The sequence below is a fragment of the Nicotiana sylvestris genome, chromosome 3 (assembly GCF_000393655.2).
Source record: "Nicotiana sylvestris chromosome 3, ASM39365v2, whole genome shotgun sequence".
NCBI lineage: Eukaryota > Viridiplantae > Streptophyta > Magnoliopsida > Solanales > Solanaceae > Nicotiana > Nicotiana sylvestris.
The window spans coordinates 45750414-45763623 of NC_091059.1; the positions used below are offsets into that span (position 1 = coordinate 45750414).

General features: G+C 36.9%; 1 protein-coding gene across 1 annotated transcript; it reads left to right on the forward strand.

The window, feature by feature from the left end:
- The first annotated feature begins 4260 nt into the window (after nt 1-4260).
- On the forward strand, nt 4261-4692 carry LOC138887296 (uncharacterized). The gene has a single exon (XM_070169026.1). The coding sequence runs from the start codon at nt 4261-4263 to the stop codon at nt 4690-4692; it is 432 nt and encodes a 143-aa protein (XP_070025127.1).
- Nucleotides 4693-13210: the final 8518 nt, after the last annotated feature.

Sequence of the window (13210 nt, forward strand, 5' to 3'; positions counted from 1 at the left end):
TTTGTTGTGTTGAGTCCGTTGAGGACTTCGAAAGGCAGTCATAATTTGGTCAAGCAGTCTGAGCTACTCTGTCACCTTCGATCTGATAATATTGGCCGAGCTACCTGGACCCACAAGTACATGTTTAATTTGAAATGTGTTCACAAGAAAAGAAGTTACCAGTGTGCCATTATGGGGCTGGGATAGGGCCTCGAGTTCGCTTTTCCTTGTCGAGGGATATTTTTCTTCTCCTGGACGTGGGTTCCTGTAGGGCGCTGACACCTCAAAAGATCGTATGGATGACGTGTTGCGACTTATCTGCTTCACTCTTTTTGGTTGCCTCTTTTTCCTGGAACTGATTTTTGGCTCGGTCGTTGAGGAATTCCCGGAGATGACCTTTGATGAGTAGTCGGGCTACCTCTTCCCGTAGTTGTCGGTAATATTCGGTCCTGTTACCGTGTATGTTGTGAAATTCACACACTAAGTTATGGTTCCTTTGTGAAGGGTCTGATTGTACAAGCCTTGGCCACCTGGTGTCTTTGATTTTACAGATGGCGAACACGATGTCTGATACGTTGACGTTGAAGTTATATTCCGACAAGCGAGGTGCCTCCGTAGGCCCTGTATACCTATCGAACCTAGCTCTACTGACAAATCCCCGAGGATTCTGGCCTCGGTCTATCCTTCGAGCATTGCAAGGTATGTTACGCCTTGGGGCGTTTCTTCTATCTTCAGTATATGGTTGGTATCTTTTTTTGTTTGGCTTTGGATCTTTTTCCGAAAGCCTGTTGGGATATACTGAGCCCGAGGGATCTCCTAGTTGGTTGTCTTCGACCCTGATCTTTGACCGGTATCGGTTGTGAACATCCGACCAGGTCACAGCGGGATACTCGGCTAGGTTCTGTTTCAGCTGCTTTGAAGCCACTGAGCTTCGTTCATTCAGACCTTGAGAGAAGGCCTGCACTGCACAGTCATCGGAGACTGGTGGTAGTTCCATTCGTTCTATTTGAAAGTAAGATACGAACTCTCACAACATCTCATTCTCCCTCTGCTTGATCTTGAAGACGTTAGATTTCCTTGTTGCTACTTTGATGGCACCGACATATGCCTTTATGAAAGAGTCTGCCAGCATGGAAATGAGTCTATAGAGTTAGGAGCTAGGTTATGATACCACATAATGGCCCTTTTCGAGAGTGTTTCCCCCAACTTCTTTAGCAAGACGGACTCAATCTCGTCGTCCTTTAGGTTGTTGCCCTTCACTGCACAAGTGTAAGCAGTAACGTGCTCATTGGGGTCTGAGGTTCCATTGTATTTTGGAAGGTCTAGCATTCTGAACTTCTTTGGAATGGGTTTTGGAGTCGCTTCCTCTGGGAACGGCATTTGTATGAACTTCTTTGAATCCACACCTTTCAGGATCTAGGGTGCGTTCGGAATTTGGTCGACCCTAGAGTTGTAGGTCTCGACCTTCTTGTCGTTGGCTTTTATCTTCTTCTCGCCCGATTTGATCCTTCTCGTGAGGTCCTCGGGCACTTTACGGTGGTGGGGTCGGCTGCCAACTTGTTGTTGCTTGATCTCTACGGTACTTGCTCGACTGGGGGAGCCGTCCCCGGTGCTACCGTGCTGGGAATTTTCCGGTGACTTTGGAGCTGAGCAATAGCCAGATGTTGTGCCTGCAACATTTCAAAGATAACGTGAAGGCTAACCTCCCATTCTTCACCAGCTGGGGTTTTCTAAGCTTCTTGTTGGTCTCATTGGTGCACGCTCCTATTAGTGTGGGAGCTTATATAGATGTGTTGGACGTCGCGTGAGACCGCGTCCACGGGAATTGGTTCCGATGTGTTCTCAGGATTCCGTGGTGGTACACCAATACCTGGGACATCCACACCATTCTCTCCATGGTTCTCAAGATTGTTGTTCACTGAGTCAGACATTTTGACCTGAAATCAAAGATCTTGGGCAAGTAAAAGTGTGAAAGATAACTTGCGTTGTGTAGTAAAACCAGTAAGAAAATAATCACTATTATTTTTAGCCCCACGGTGGACGCCAAACTGTTTACCGTGAACATGATAATAACAATTAAATTTGATTTTGTAGTTCTAAAAATATGTGATCTATTATTATGCTAGTTGTTAGGGCAATAGATGCTAAGTGATGTACTTGGAATCAAGATAAGAGCTTAAAAAATAAGATATTAACCAAACCGAATCGCTGTCAATCGGGGCCTCGAGCTTGCTTATTCGGGGCCTTGGGGTCAAGTCCGATGTCCGTCGAGGGTGGTAGATAGAGACTAACGGTTATAAATAAATCAATGACGACCCTTTATGGCCAATAATAAGCAATAAATAAAGAACAATGAATAGAACGCAATAACTCCAAGCAATAAATGAAACAATGAGACCAAGAGAATATGTTAGAGGGCAGAGAGAATGTTCTAGTGTATTTAGTGTTGAGCATCAAATATCTACAAAATGACAAGGATCCCCTTTATATATGAGGGGGAATCCCAACATAGTACAAAAAACATTAATTACAAAGATATGGGGATGGTACAACCATTTAATGCGTTGATTCGTTTTTTTGGCTAGTCCACTAGACTTGGCTAGCTATATGTACACGCCTTAGGAACTTCACCTTGATTCTCCGAGACCACTAATTTTCACTGCCTCGAGGCCGGTCGTTACTTACACTACCTCAAAGTCGATCGCCGACCACTGAAAACCCTCGGGATGCCTTGATGATTGTAAAATCGAACCACTAATTTCTACCGTATACACAACCATAACTCCATAAGTATTGGAATAGTGGGAGTTATGGAGATAATAGAGAAGAGTAGTGGGTATTATAGGAGTTATGGACATCCACCATAATCTAATGTTTCATAACACAGACCTTTTTATTCCAAATGAAGTTTATGTTTAAACATAACAGTCCATTGATTTTAATAACCCCAATGAATAGTCTAATCGACATGATTCACCCACATGAAATCAAAAATAACGTACAATAATAATTACATTTTAGTCCTAAATACCCACAAAAATTTAAGTGAAATTATTTCAAACTTAACCAACTATTTAAAGGAATCTACTCTTTTTTCTTTTTAAATGTTCAACTGCTTCTTTTGCCGATATGAATGGTATATGATTAGAATATAATAAAAGGTGATGATAAAATACGTACATAGAACTAATAACACAAAAATGAAACTCTAAGGTGAAGACCAACACAAAAATGAAGCTCAAGGTGAAGACCACAATTTTACATTAGCTTAATACCGACATGTATTTTGTATTTGAAGTCCAAATGACCAATTTTATTTTATTGATAAAAAACGAGTTCACCACGTGGACAACATAATGCTTGACACGTGGTAAATAATTCTTAGTCAGCCTCATGTCAAATAAGATAATTTCGGAGCAGCCAACCAGAAGGTCAGTTAAAAAAATATATCCGAGACTATTTATATGAAGACCATTTGTACCGAAATCATCTATACCGAGATTATTTGTTCCGAGATTATAATAGTGCCATATTATTCAAAAATCTCTTTCATGTACGGATAGTGCAATCAACAAATCCTGAAATAATCGTGATTCAGCACTGAACACCAGAATAATTATAAATCTTCCAAGCGTAACAATTAGAACGAGTTAATCATGTTGATAACGGAATCTGAAGAAAAAGCTAAGTTATCTTATATATATGACGAATCAGAAGAATGAGCTAGGAGCCATCGAGAGCTCCACCAACTAAACGGACTGTTAATGTTATATGCCAAAATAAATTGGGTGATGTTTAGAACATCAAGAAAGTTTGCTAAAGATTCAAAAACTGTTGAGAAATAACACTGTTAGAATACAGGGGGTAATTTAGTCATTACACACTGAGTTAGTTAAAGTTAGTTAAAGAGGTTAAATATTTGTTAAGATCATCTTTAGTTAGTTAAGCTCATTAGTTAGATTATATAAATAATTCATTGTAACACATTGGAGATCAGATTATTGAGATGAATAAAATCTAATTCACTCTATTTGCTCTCTCTCTCTCTCTCTCTCGTCTCTTCCAGTCCTCTTCTTCTTCATCTCTGCTTATTCTCTTCTTTATCCTCTTCCTCTTGTTCTATACAATTGTCACTTAGTTAAGAAAGATTTCATGGTATCAGAGCCTATGCTCGAAGAATTTCGAAGCTGAACTTCAATCTCTGGAAAAATTCAGAAAAGTTCTTGAGCTAAAGATTCAATTCAAGAGCACTCAAGAATCAGAAAGGGAAAACTCAAAGAAATGAATACTAGCAGAGATCTAGTAGATAATGGAGGTGTCAATGATGTACATGCAAACAATCCAGTGAATGGAGGAACTGCAGTTGCAAGAGTCGACTATAACCATCCCTTGTTCCTATGCCCGACAGATGTAAGTGGTATTCAAATTATCTCATTTCAGTTGACTGGGATTGAAAATTATTCAATTTGGCAAATATCTATGCGTGTTGCTCTGTTTGGTAGAAATAAATTAAGTCTAGTAGATGGAACATGCAAAAAAGAAGTTTTTCCAATAACAATGTGGAATCATTGGGAACGTGTTAATGCAATAGTTTTGTCTTGGATTATGAATTTTGTGTCTAAAGGACTATTAGAAGGAATCATGTATGCCTCTAGTGCTCAAGTAGTGTGGGATGATCTTTCTGGGAGGTTTAACAAAATTGATGGCACATGATCTTTTAATCTTCATTGAGAAATTGCAAATCTAAGCCAAGGAACATCATCGGTTTCTATGTATTTCTCCAAACTCAAGGATATGTGGGAAGAGTTTGAAGCATTAGTGCCTTCACCAGGGTGTGATTGTCCTAAGTCTAGAGATTTTGTTGTGTATCTGCAGAAACTGAAACTATATCAGTTTTTGATGGGATTAAATGAGTCATATTCTCAGGCTAGGGGTCAGATTCTTATGAGAAGTCCACTCCCAACAGTCAATCAAGCTTATGCTATAATTGTTAGTGATGAAAGCCAAAAATCAATGGCTGCAAATGCTGGAATTCTAGGTTCAAATCCAAGTACAAATGCAGAAATGTTTGATACTGCTCTATATACAAGAACTACTGGGAAATTCAAGAAAAACTACAATTTGTTCTGTGATTACTGCAAGTTTAAAGGTCATAATAAGGAGAACTGCTACAAACTGATAGGATATCCTCCTAATTTTAAGACAAAGGGGAGAAAAGGTACTAGAAATAATACTGTTGCTTATAATGTGATTTCTGATCAATTGGGATACAATGAAACAAATAAGAACAATTCTGTGAATGGAAATAAAAGAAAATCTGCAAATCAAATGGGTTCTAACAGTACTAGTTTGAATCAGTTAGGGAATCTTGGTACATGCACTCTTAGTAGAGAACAATATGATCAAATCCTGCAGCTACTCAATAAAATGTCTCCTGTCAGTTCAGAAGAAAATTCTTCAGCAAATGTAGCAGGCATATGTAATGCCTTAATAGCTACTACTTCTGCAAAATGGATAATCAACACTGGTGCTACTAATCGTATGGTAGCAGATATAAATCTGATAGACAGCTCTACTGTCAAGCAAACTCAGTGTCCTAAGAAAGTGTATATGCCAAATGGTGATCTAGCTTATGTTACACATACTGGTACTAGCAGGTTATCAAACAGTATATCAGTGTCAAATGTGTTTCATACTCCTCAATTTAAATACAACTTGCTCTCTATTGCTAAACTAACAAAGGAATTACAGTGCTCAGCCACTTTCTTACCTGATTTATGTATTTTTCAGGAACTCTTTACTGGGAAAATGAAGGGGATTGGTAGAGAAGATTGTGGATTATACATTTTTGAGTGCTCAGACAGTATAAGGAAAGAAGATGTTATGTTAGCTGCCAGAAGTGAAGATATTCAATCAAGTTCAAATATAGTAGATATAGATTTATGACACAAAAGATTTGGCCATGTCTCTACTAAAGTTCTGAATAAAATCATTCGTGTAAAGACATATATAATAGTTAGCAAGTTAAATAAGTTCACAATCTGTCCATGTGCAAAACAGACAAGGATTCCATTTCCTACAAGTAGCATAAAAACAACTGAGTGTTTTGCTTTAGTTCATATGGATTTATGGGATCCTTATAGGATTGCCACTCATGATGAAAATAAGTACTTCTTAACAATAGTGGATGATTTCTCTAGAATGACTTGGGTGTTTCTGCTTAAGTTAAAATCAGATGTGTGTACTGTTTTACAGCATTTATTTACCTATATAAAAACTCAGTATGATAAGAATGTAAGAGTTATAAGAACTGACAATGGAACTGAGTTTCTAAACTCTGCCTGCAGTAATCTATTTCAAACTCTAGGGATTGTTCATCAAAGAACTTGTGTTTATACTCCCCAACAGAATGGGGTAGCAGAAACAAAGCACATGCATATCCTAGAGGTCACAAGAGCTATAAGGTTTCAAGCTGGCATACCAATTAAATTTTGGGGAAAATTTTTTCTAGTAGTTGTATATCTTATAAATTGAGTTCCAAGTTCTGTGATTAACAATCAAACTCCTTATGAAAGGCTACATCACATGCAACCTATATATCAACATTTAAAGGTCCTTGGTTGTATGTGTTATGCTAAGGTTATAAATCAAGATGATAAACTGATGACTAGAACAAAACTAGCAGTTCACATAGGCTATTCAGAAGTTCAAAAAGGGTATGTGTTATGATCTAACAGAGAAAGTGTTTTTTGTTAACAGGGATGTGATTTTTAAAGAAGATGTATTCCCATTCAAATATCGAAAGACAAGCAGTCAACCTATATTTGTAAATCAAGTGCCAGTTGAACTACAACATAGATGGTATTTATAAGCTCAACAAAGGCAAACTCCAAGTTATTCAGAACATCAAGATCAACTTAGAATAAATGAAAGTAACCTAGAAAGCTCATATTCTCCTACTAATACAGATATGAAAATACTAGTTGATCCAATGGATTATATATATCAGGTAGATGATGATACTTCACTAGAACTACAACAACATCAAGCTGATAGCTTACTACCAATGCAGTGCATCAGATAAATGATCAGACACAAAGTCTTCCCATTATGAATGCATGACAACTAGAATACAGAAGATCTAGTAGAGATAAACATCCTCCAATTTGGATACTTTGTACCTCTAAATGTTCATCAGGATATTCCATATGCTATTTCAAGGTACATTTCCTATGATCAACTTTCTTCTACATATTAAGCTTACATAGCAGCAACTTCTGTAGAGACAGAACCCTCATCTTATGCAGAAGTTACTAAAGATCCTAGATGGATTGAGGCAATGAAAACTGAAATAGATGCTTTGCAAACAAACCATACTTGGGACATTGTATCATTGCCTGAAGGGAAAGTACCTATTGGATGTAAATGGATATACAAAATCAAATACAAATCAATAGGAGAAATTGAGAGATTTAAGGCAAGACTAATTGCAAAGGGATATAACCAAAAGGAAGGTATTGACTATCAAGAAACTTTCTCTCTTGTAGTTAAGATGAAAACAGTTAGAACAGTCCTAGCTATTGCTGCTGCAAAAAACTGGAACATACACCAAATGGATGTCTACAATGCTTTTCTTCAAGGTGACTTGTATGATGAAATCTACATGGAACTACCACAGGGATTTAAGAGTCAGGGGGAGAATAAACCTGTGTGCAGACTCATTAAATCCCTATATGGCCTGAAACAAGCTCCTAGACAGTGGAATGCAAAGCTAACTGAAGCACTTTTGAATAATCAGTTTCAACAAAGTCAATTTGATCATTCCTTGTTCATCAGAAGAACATTAGAAGGAATTATTATTGTATTAGTCTATGTAGATGATATGTTAATAACAGGGGATAGCCTAAAACTGATAGTTGAAACAAAAACTATACTACATCAAACATTCAAAATGAAAGATCTGGGAGACTTGAAGTATTTTCTAAGCATAGAGTTTGCTAGATCCAAACAAGGTATACTAATGCATCAAAGGAAGTATGCATTAGAACTTATATCAGAAGTTGGGTTGTCTGTTGCTAAACCTGTTGTCACTCCACTAGACATAAACATCAAACAAACAACAGAGGAATTGGATGATCACTGCAGCAAGATAAAGAATTCTGGAAGCGAACAACTAGCAGATCAGAAGTCTTATCAAAGGCTAGTGGGAAAACTTCTCTACTTAACTATGACTAGACCTGATATATCATTCAGTGTTCAAACACTAAGTCAATTTCTTCAACAACCAAAAAGATCTCACATGGAGGCAGCATTAAGGGTTGTTAGGTATATCAAAAATCAACCAGGTCAAGTCATCTTATTAAGCAACAACAACAACAACATAGTGGCCTATTGTGATGCTGACTAAGCTGCATGCCCATATACTAGAAGATCTGTAACTGGTTATCTTATCAAACTTGGCAATTCACTGGTCTCCTGGATGTCTAAGAAGCAAACAACTATATCTAGAAGCTCTGCTGAAGCTGAATACAGAAGTATTGTAGCTACTGTTGCTGAAATAGTTTGGCTACAAGGTCTACTGAAAGAAATTAGAATAGAATTCAATCTTCCAATTGACATCTACAGTGATAGCAAGGCTGCTATGCAGATTGCAGCTAATCCAGTATATCATGAACGTACTAAGTACATTGAGATAATTGTCACTTTATTAGAGAAAAAATCACACAAGGTTTGATAACTACTAAATACATCAACACCAAAGATCAACCAGCAGATTTACTTACTAAGGGACTATGTAAAGTTCAACACAACTATCTAAGTTCCAAGCTAGGAGTTTACAATATATTTACACTACCTAGCTTGAGGGGGAGTGTTGAGAAATAACACTGTTAGAATGCAGGGGTAATTTAGTCATTACACACTGAGTTAGTTAAAGTTAGTTAAGGAGGTTAAATATTTGTTAAGATCATCTTTAGTTAGTTAAGCTCATTAGTTAGATTATATAAATAATTCATTGTAACACATTGGAGATCAGATTATTGAGATGAATAAAATCTAATTCACTCTATTTGCTCTCTCTCTCGTCTCTTCCAATCCTCTTCTTCCTCATCTCTGCTTATTCTCTTCTTTATCATCTTCCTCTTGTTCTATACAATTGTCATTTAGTTAAGAAAGATTTCAACGAAAAGCGAAGCAAGGAAATGTTAAATGGAAAAAGTAGCACATTTGATGATGAAGACGCATAAGGATTGACGATGCCACATAAGTAATTATATTACGTGTTTTAGATACTGATATAAATGGAGTTTTGATTGATCCAGATAGTTCATCGAATTTTATCTAATTACGAGTTACTGAAGAGATGTAGTTGATGGAGCAATTCACCTTGAATGCTAGATCACTTTTCGGGTTCGACAATTCTAGCATACGTGGTATTACTCTAATAACTTTTGTTAAAGGGATGGCGAAAGATGTTAGTAAACTGTATTTGTAAAGTAATTCTGGAAAAGATAAAACAACATAAACAGAAATATAACGAAACAAAAAATTAATTCGAGCCCACTGAATTCACAGTATTTCCTTAAGGAATTTAATATGGAAATTATGAGAGAATGGACTTGTATTTATAGCCAATGTTGGGCTGAAATCTGAAGAGGTGCAACTCTTCAGAATGATTATTTTTGCAAAATGGCCACAACATTAATGCCAAAATATAAATAGTTATTTACTCAACAACAAAGAGGGAAAATTGAAGAGGGTAGTTAATATTCTGTTATCAAAACAGAAAACGGAAAAATGGAAACGGTTGGATTTTAATATTAATATTCTTGGATTTAATATTAATATTTTGTTATTAAAATGGATATTTAATAACATTTATGTTAATATTTACTATTAACAAACAAATTTGGTCCAAAAAGTTAATCAATCAATCATTTGATCGAAGCCGAAGTCGAGCCGAGCGACGACGACGACGGCGCGAGACTTGCCTTATTCTCAACTCTTTAAGAGCTAGAAGAAGAGCAATTGCTTATATACCCATTAAAAACCTCTTCCTCTTCTAATATGGGACAATGTTCCTTAATCAATGGGGGAAAACTTAAAAATTCACTTAAAAATTTTATTTCCCTCCATTTCTCATTCACCCTCTTTTTAAGCCATCTTAATGCTTAAAACCCAACAAAAGATACCTCATTTCAGGTAGTAGCTTCAAATATGACATAAAATATCATTCTCGGGAGGACATGGATGCGGTACCATCTTGCAGCAAGTTATCACGTTCCCACTCAAATGGAGATTCAGGCCAATCAAAGGGGATCAAAGAGCTGCTCGAGAGATAAACTCAATAGCTACTACAAATGGTCTTACCATAGATGAAGGGGCCAAATAGAAATTAAAGCAACCAAGGTCACGAGATGTCAAAGTTTCGATAATTAAAGGAAGTTCAAGAACATATGAGCAATTAGATGCAGAGATCTCAGACACAAATATCAAAATACAATCGTAGAGCCAGTAGAGATATATGCAACCAAGTCGACTACCGAGGAGTTGGAAACCATTATACACTTCATCAACCTCCCAGATAGGAAAGTTTAAATCGATTCGGGACTCGACCCTAAACTCAAAAGTAAGTTGATTGAATTTTTATGGGCTACCACAGGTTATTTTGCTTGGTCACATACTGACATGAAAAGTATTCCACCAGAAATGATGACTTACAAACTCAACATAGACCCATGACACGCTCCACTCAAGCAAAAGAAAAGAAAATATGGGTCACTCCGAAATCAACTTATAGAAGATGAAGTTAACAAGCTACTTAATATTGGATCAGTTTGAGAGGTCAAATACCTGGGTTAATTAGAAAATATTGTAGTGGTTCCGGAGAAGAATGGTAAATGGAGGATACATACTCCGAGTACAACCAAATTACGATATTCCTGAAAGATCAAGAAAAGACCTCCTGCATTACGGACATGGAGACTTACTGCTACAATATATCCACTCGGGCTCAAAAGTACAGGGGCCACATATTAACAACTTGTTAATCTAATGTTCGAAGATTACATCAGAAATTCCGTGAAAGTTTATATAGATGACATCCTTGTGAAATCAATTCAATCAATGAATCACTTTTATCATTTAAGGGAAACCTTTGTGACTCTCCGAAGATACAATATGAAGTTGAACCTGAAAAAATACGGGTTTGGAGTCACTTCAGGTAAGTTCGTAGGTTTTCTTGTTTCAAACAGGGGAATTGAAGTTAATCTGGCTCAAATCAAAGCAATCGAGAGATCCTGGACATTATAACAAGCAAAAAGAAATTGCAAAGATTGACAGTTCACATAGCATCTTTTGGGAGATTCAAATGACGAACCTCAAAAGTCAGTTATAATTTATTCTCGGTATTAAAAAAATAAATTGATTTTGATTTGAATCGAATATCAATAGGCACTAAAGGATTTGAATAAATACTTATCTAATCCACCATTGCTTTCGAAACCCTAAGAAGGGGAAGGATTACTGGTATACTTGGGATTTTCGGAGGTATCAATAAATATAGTCTTAGTTCGAGAAGATAAAAGTACTCAATCTCTCATTTGTTATGATAGTATGTCACGACCCAAATCCTACCATGAGTCGTGATGGAGCCTAACGCAACCGGTAGGCATGCCAACAATTAAACATCCGGAACAAATAGTCCACAGTATAACAATTTAAGAATCAAAATAATAGGAAAACGTTCTCAACCAATCAGGAGATTTTGGGTATCATAAAAGAAAGTTCGTACAATGATCCAAATACAATCAAAATGCCAAATAACTAATACAAAATACGACCAAGCGGTCCACAATCTTCAAAAATTGGTGTCACAAGTGCATGAGTGTCTACTGGAATATAAATTACTACTAAAACAACTGTTTGGAATAAGAAATAGACTGAATACAATAATTGAATAGGAAGGGGACTTCATGTGCTACAGATCAGTAACATAGAAAGCAGATCACCACAAAGTCTCCCAAGCAGCTGCGCCTACATGCCTGTATGACCACAGAATTACCTATCTTATTACCTACACAATTAATGCAGAGGTTTAGTATGAGCACACAAATCAACACGTACCTAGTAAGTGTCAAGTCTAACCTCAAAACAATAGTGGCGGGATTGATATTAAAACTTACTAGTGATCCAATAACTAAGGTACAATAAAAGTAGGCAGGTAGCAACGAAATAGATAGATATGTTTAACATGATTCTCAACAAAAGAAAAAATACGAAATCAACAAATACCAAATAAATTGCCTTGAATGGAATATATGTGACAAATATCAGGTGCAAATGTCAAATACAAGCTAAGATACTCGTCTATGCACTGATACCCTGTCACAATATTATACACGATTCTGCCGAGGCGAACAGTCCACTCCTATAAGAATAATTGATGATACTGCCGAGGCGAACGACACGATTCCGTAAGAGTGGTGTTACATAATGCTGTCGAGATCGTACGGTCCAATCCATAAGTGTATCCAATAATATTATCGAGGGACGAATGGCTCAATCCATAAGAATATTTCATAATACTGTCAGGCAAATGACCCGCTCCCATAAGAGTAGTGCTGAGGCGACCAACCTGGTCCCATAAGAACAATGAAACTTTTGACGGGTCATTAGCCCAACTCGCGGATATACATACGAGCAATAGTTAGGCCAATTGAGAGATCATTTTCGAATTTTAGTGGTCCAGCAAGACAAAGGTACATTCTTCCCAATTCCTTTTAGCCCAAACCCTTTTCTCACCCATCAAACCCCTCCGTTAATCATAGTCATTGATCTACTTTCATCCAAGGGTCACTATTAATTCTAACACCCAAATATAAACCCCAATATAACACAAACAAAAACCTAATCTCCATCTCCTAAACTTCAGCCGCACCAAAAAACACACGAGAAAAAAGGCAGGACCTCACCCATTCTTAACAAAAACCAGCGACACCCTTCAGATTTTTCCCAAGAAAGAGCAACAGCAGCCGATCAACTCTTTCTCGATTTTGGTCTTCAATTTCAAGACAGAGGTTCACGTTTTTTTATTTGGACATTTCAGATATTCTCTTGACACATTCACACATAGATAGAGAGGAAGGGAGGGACGTGACAATGAAAAAAGGGATTTAAAAGCACAATCACATTAAAGGGGAAATGAGCAACAAAAATGCAGCATCTCAAAGTC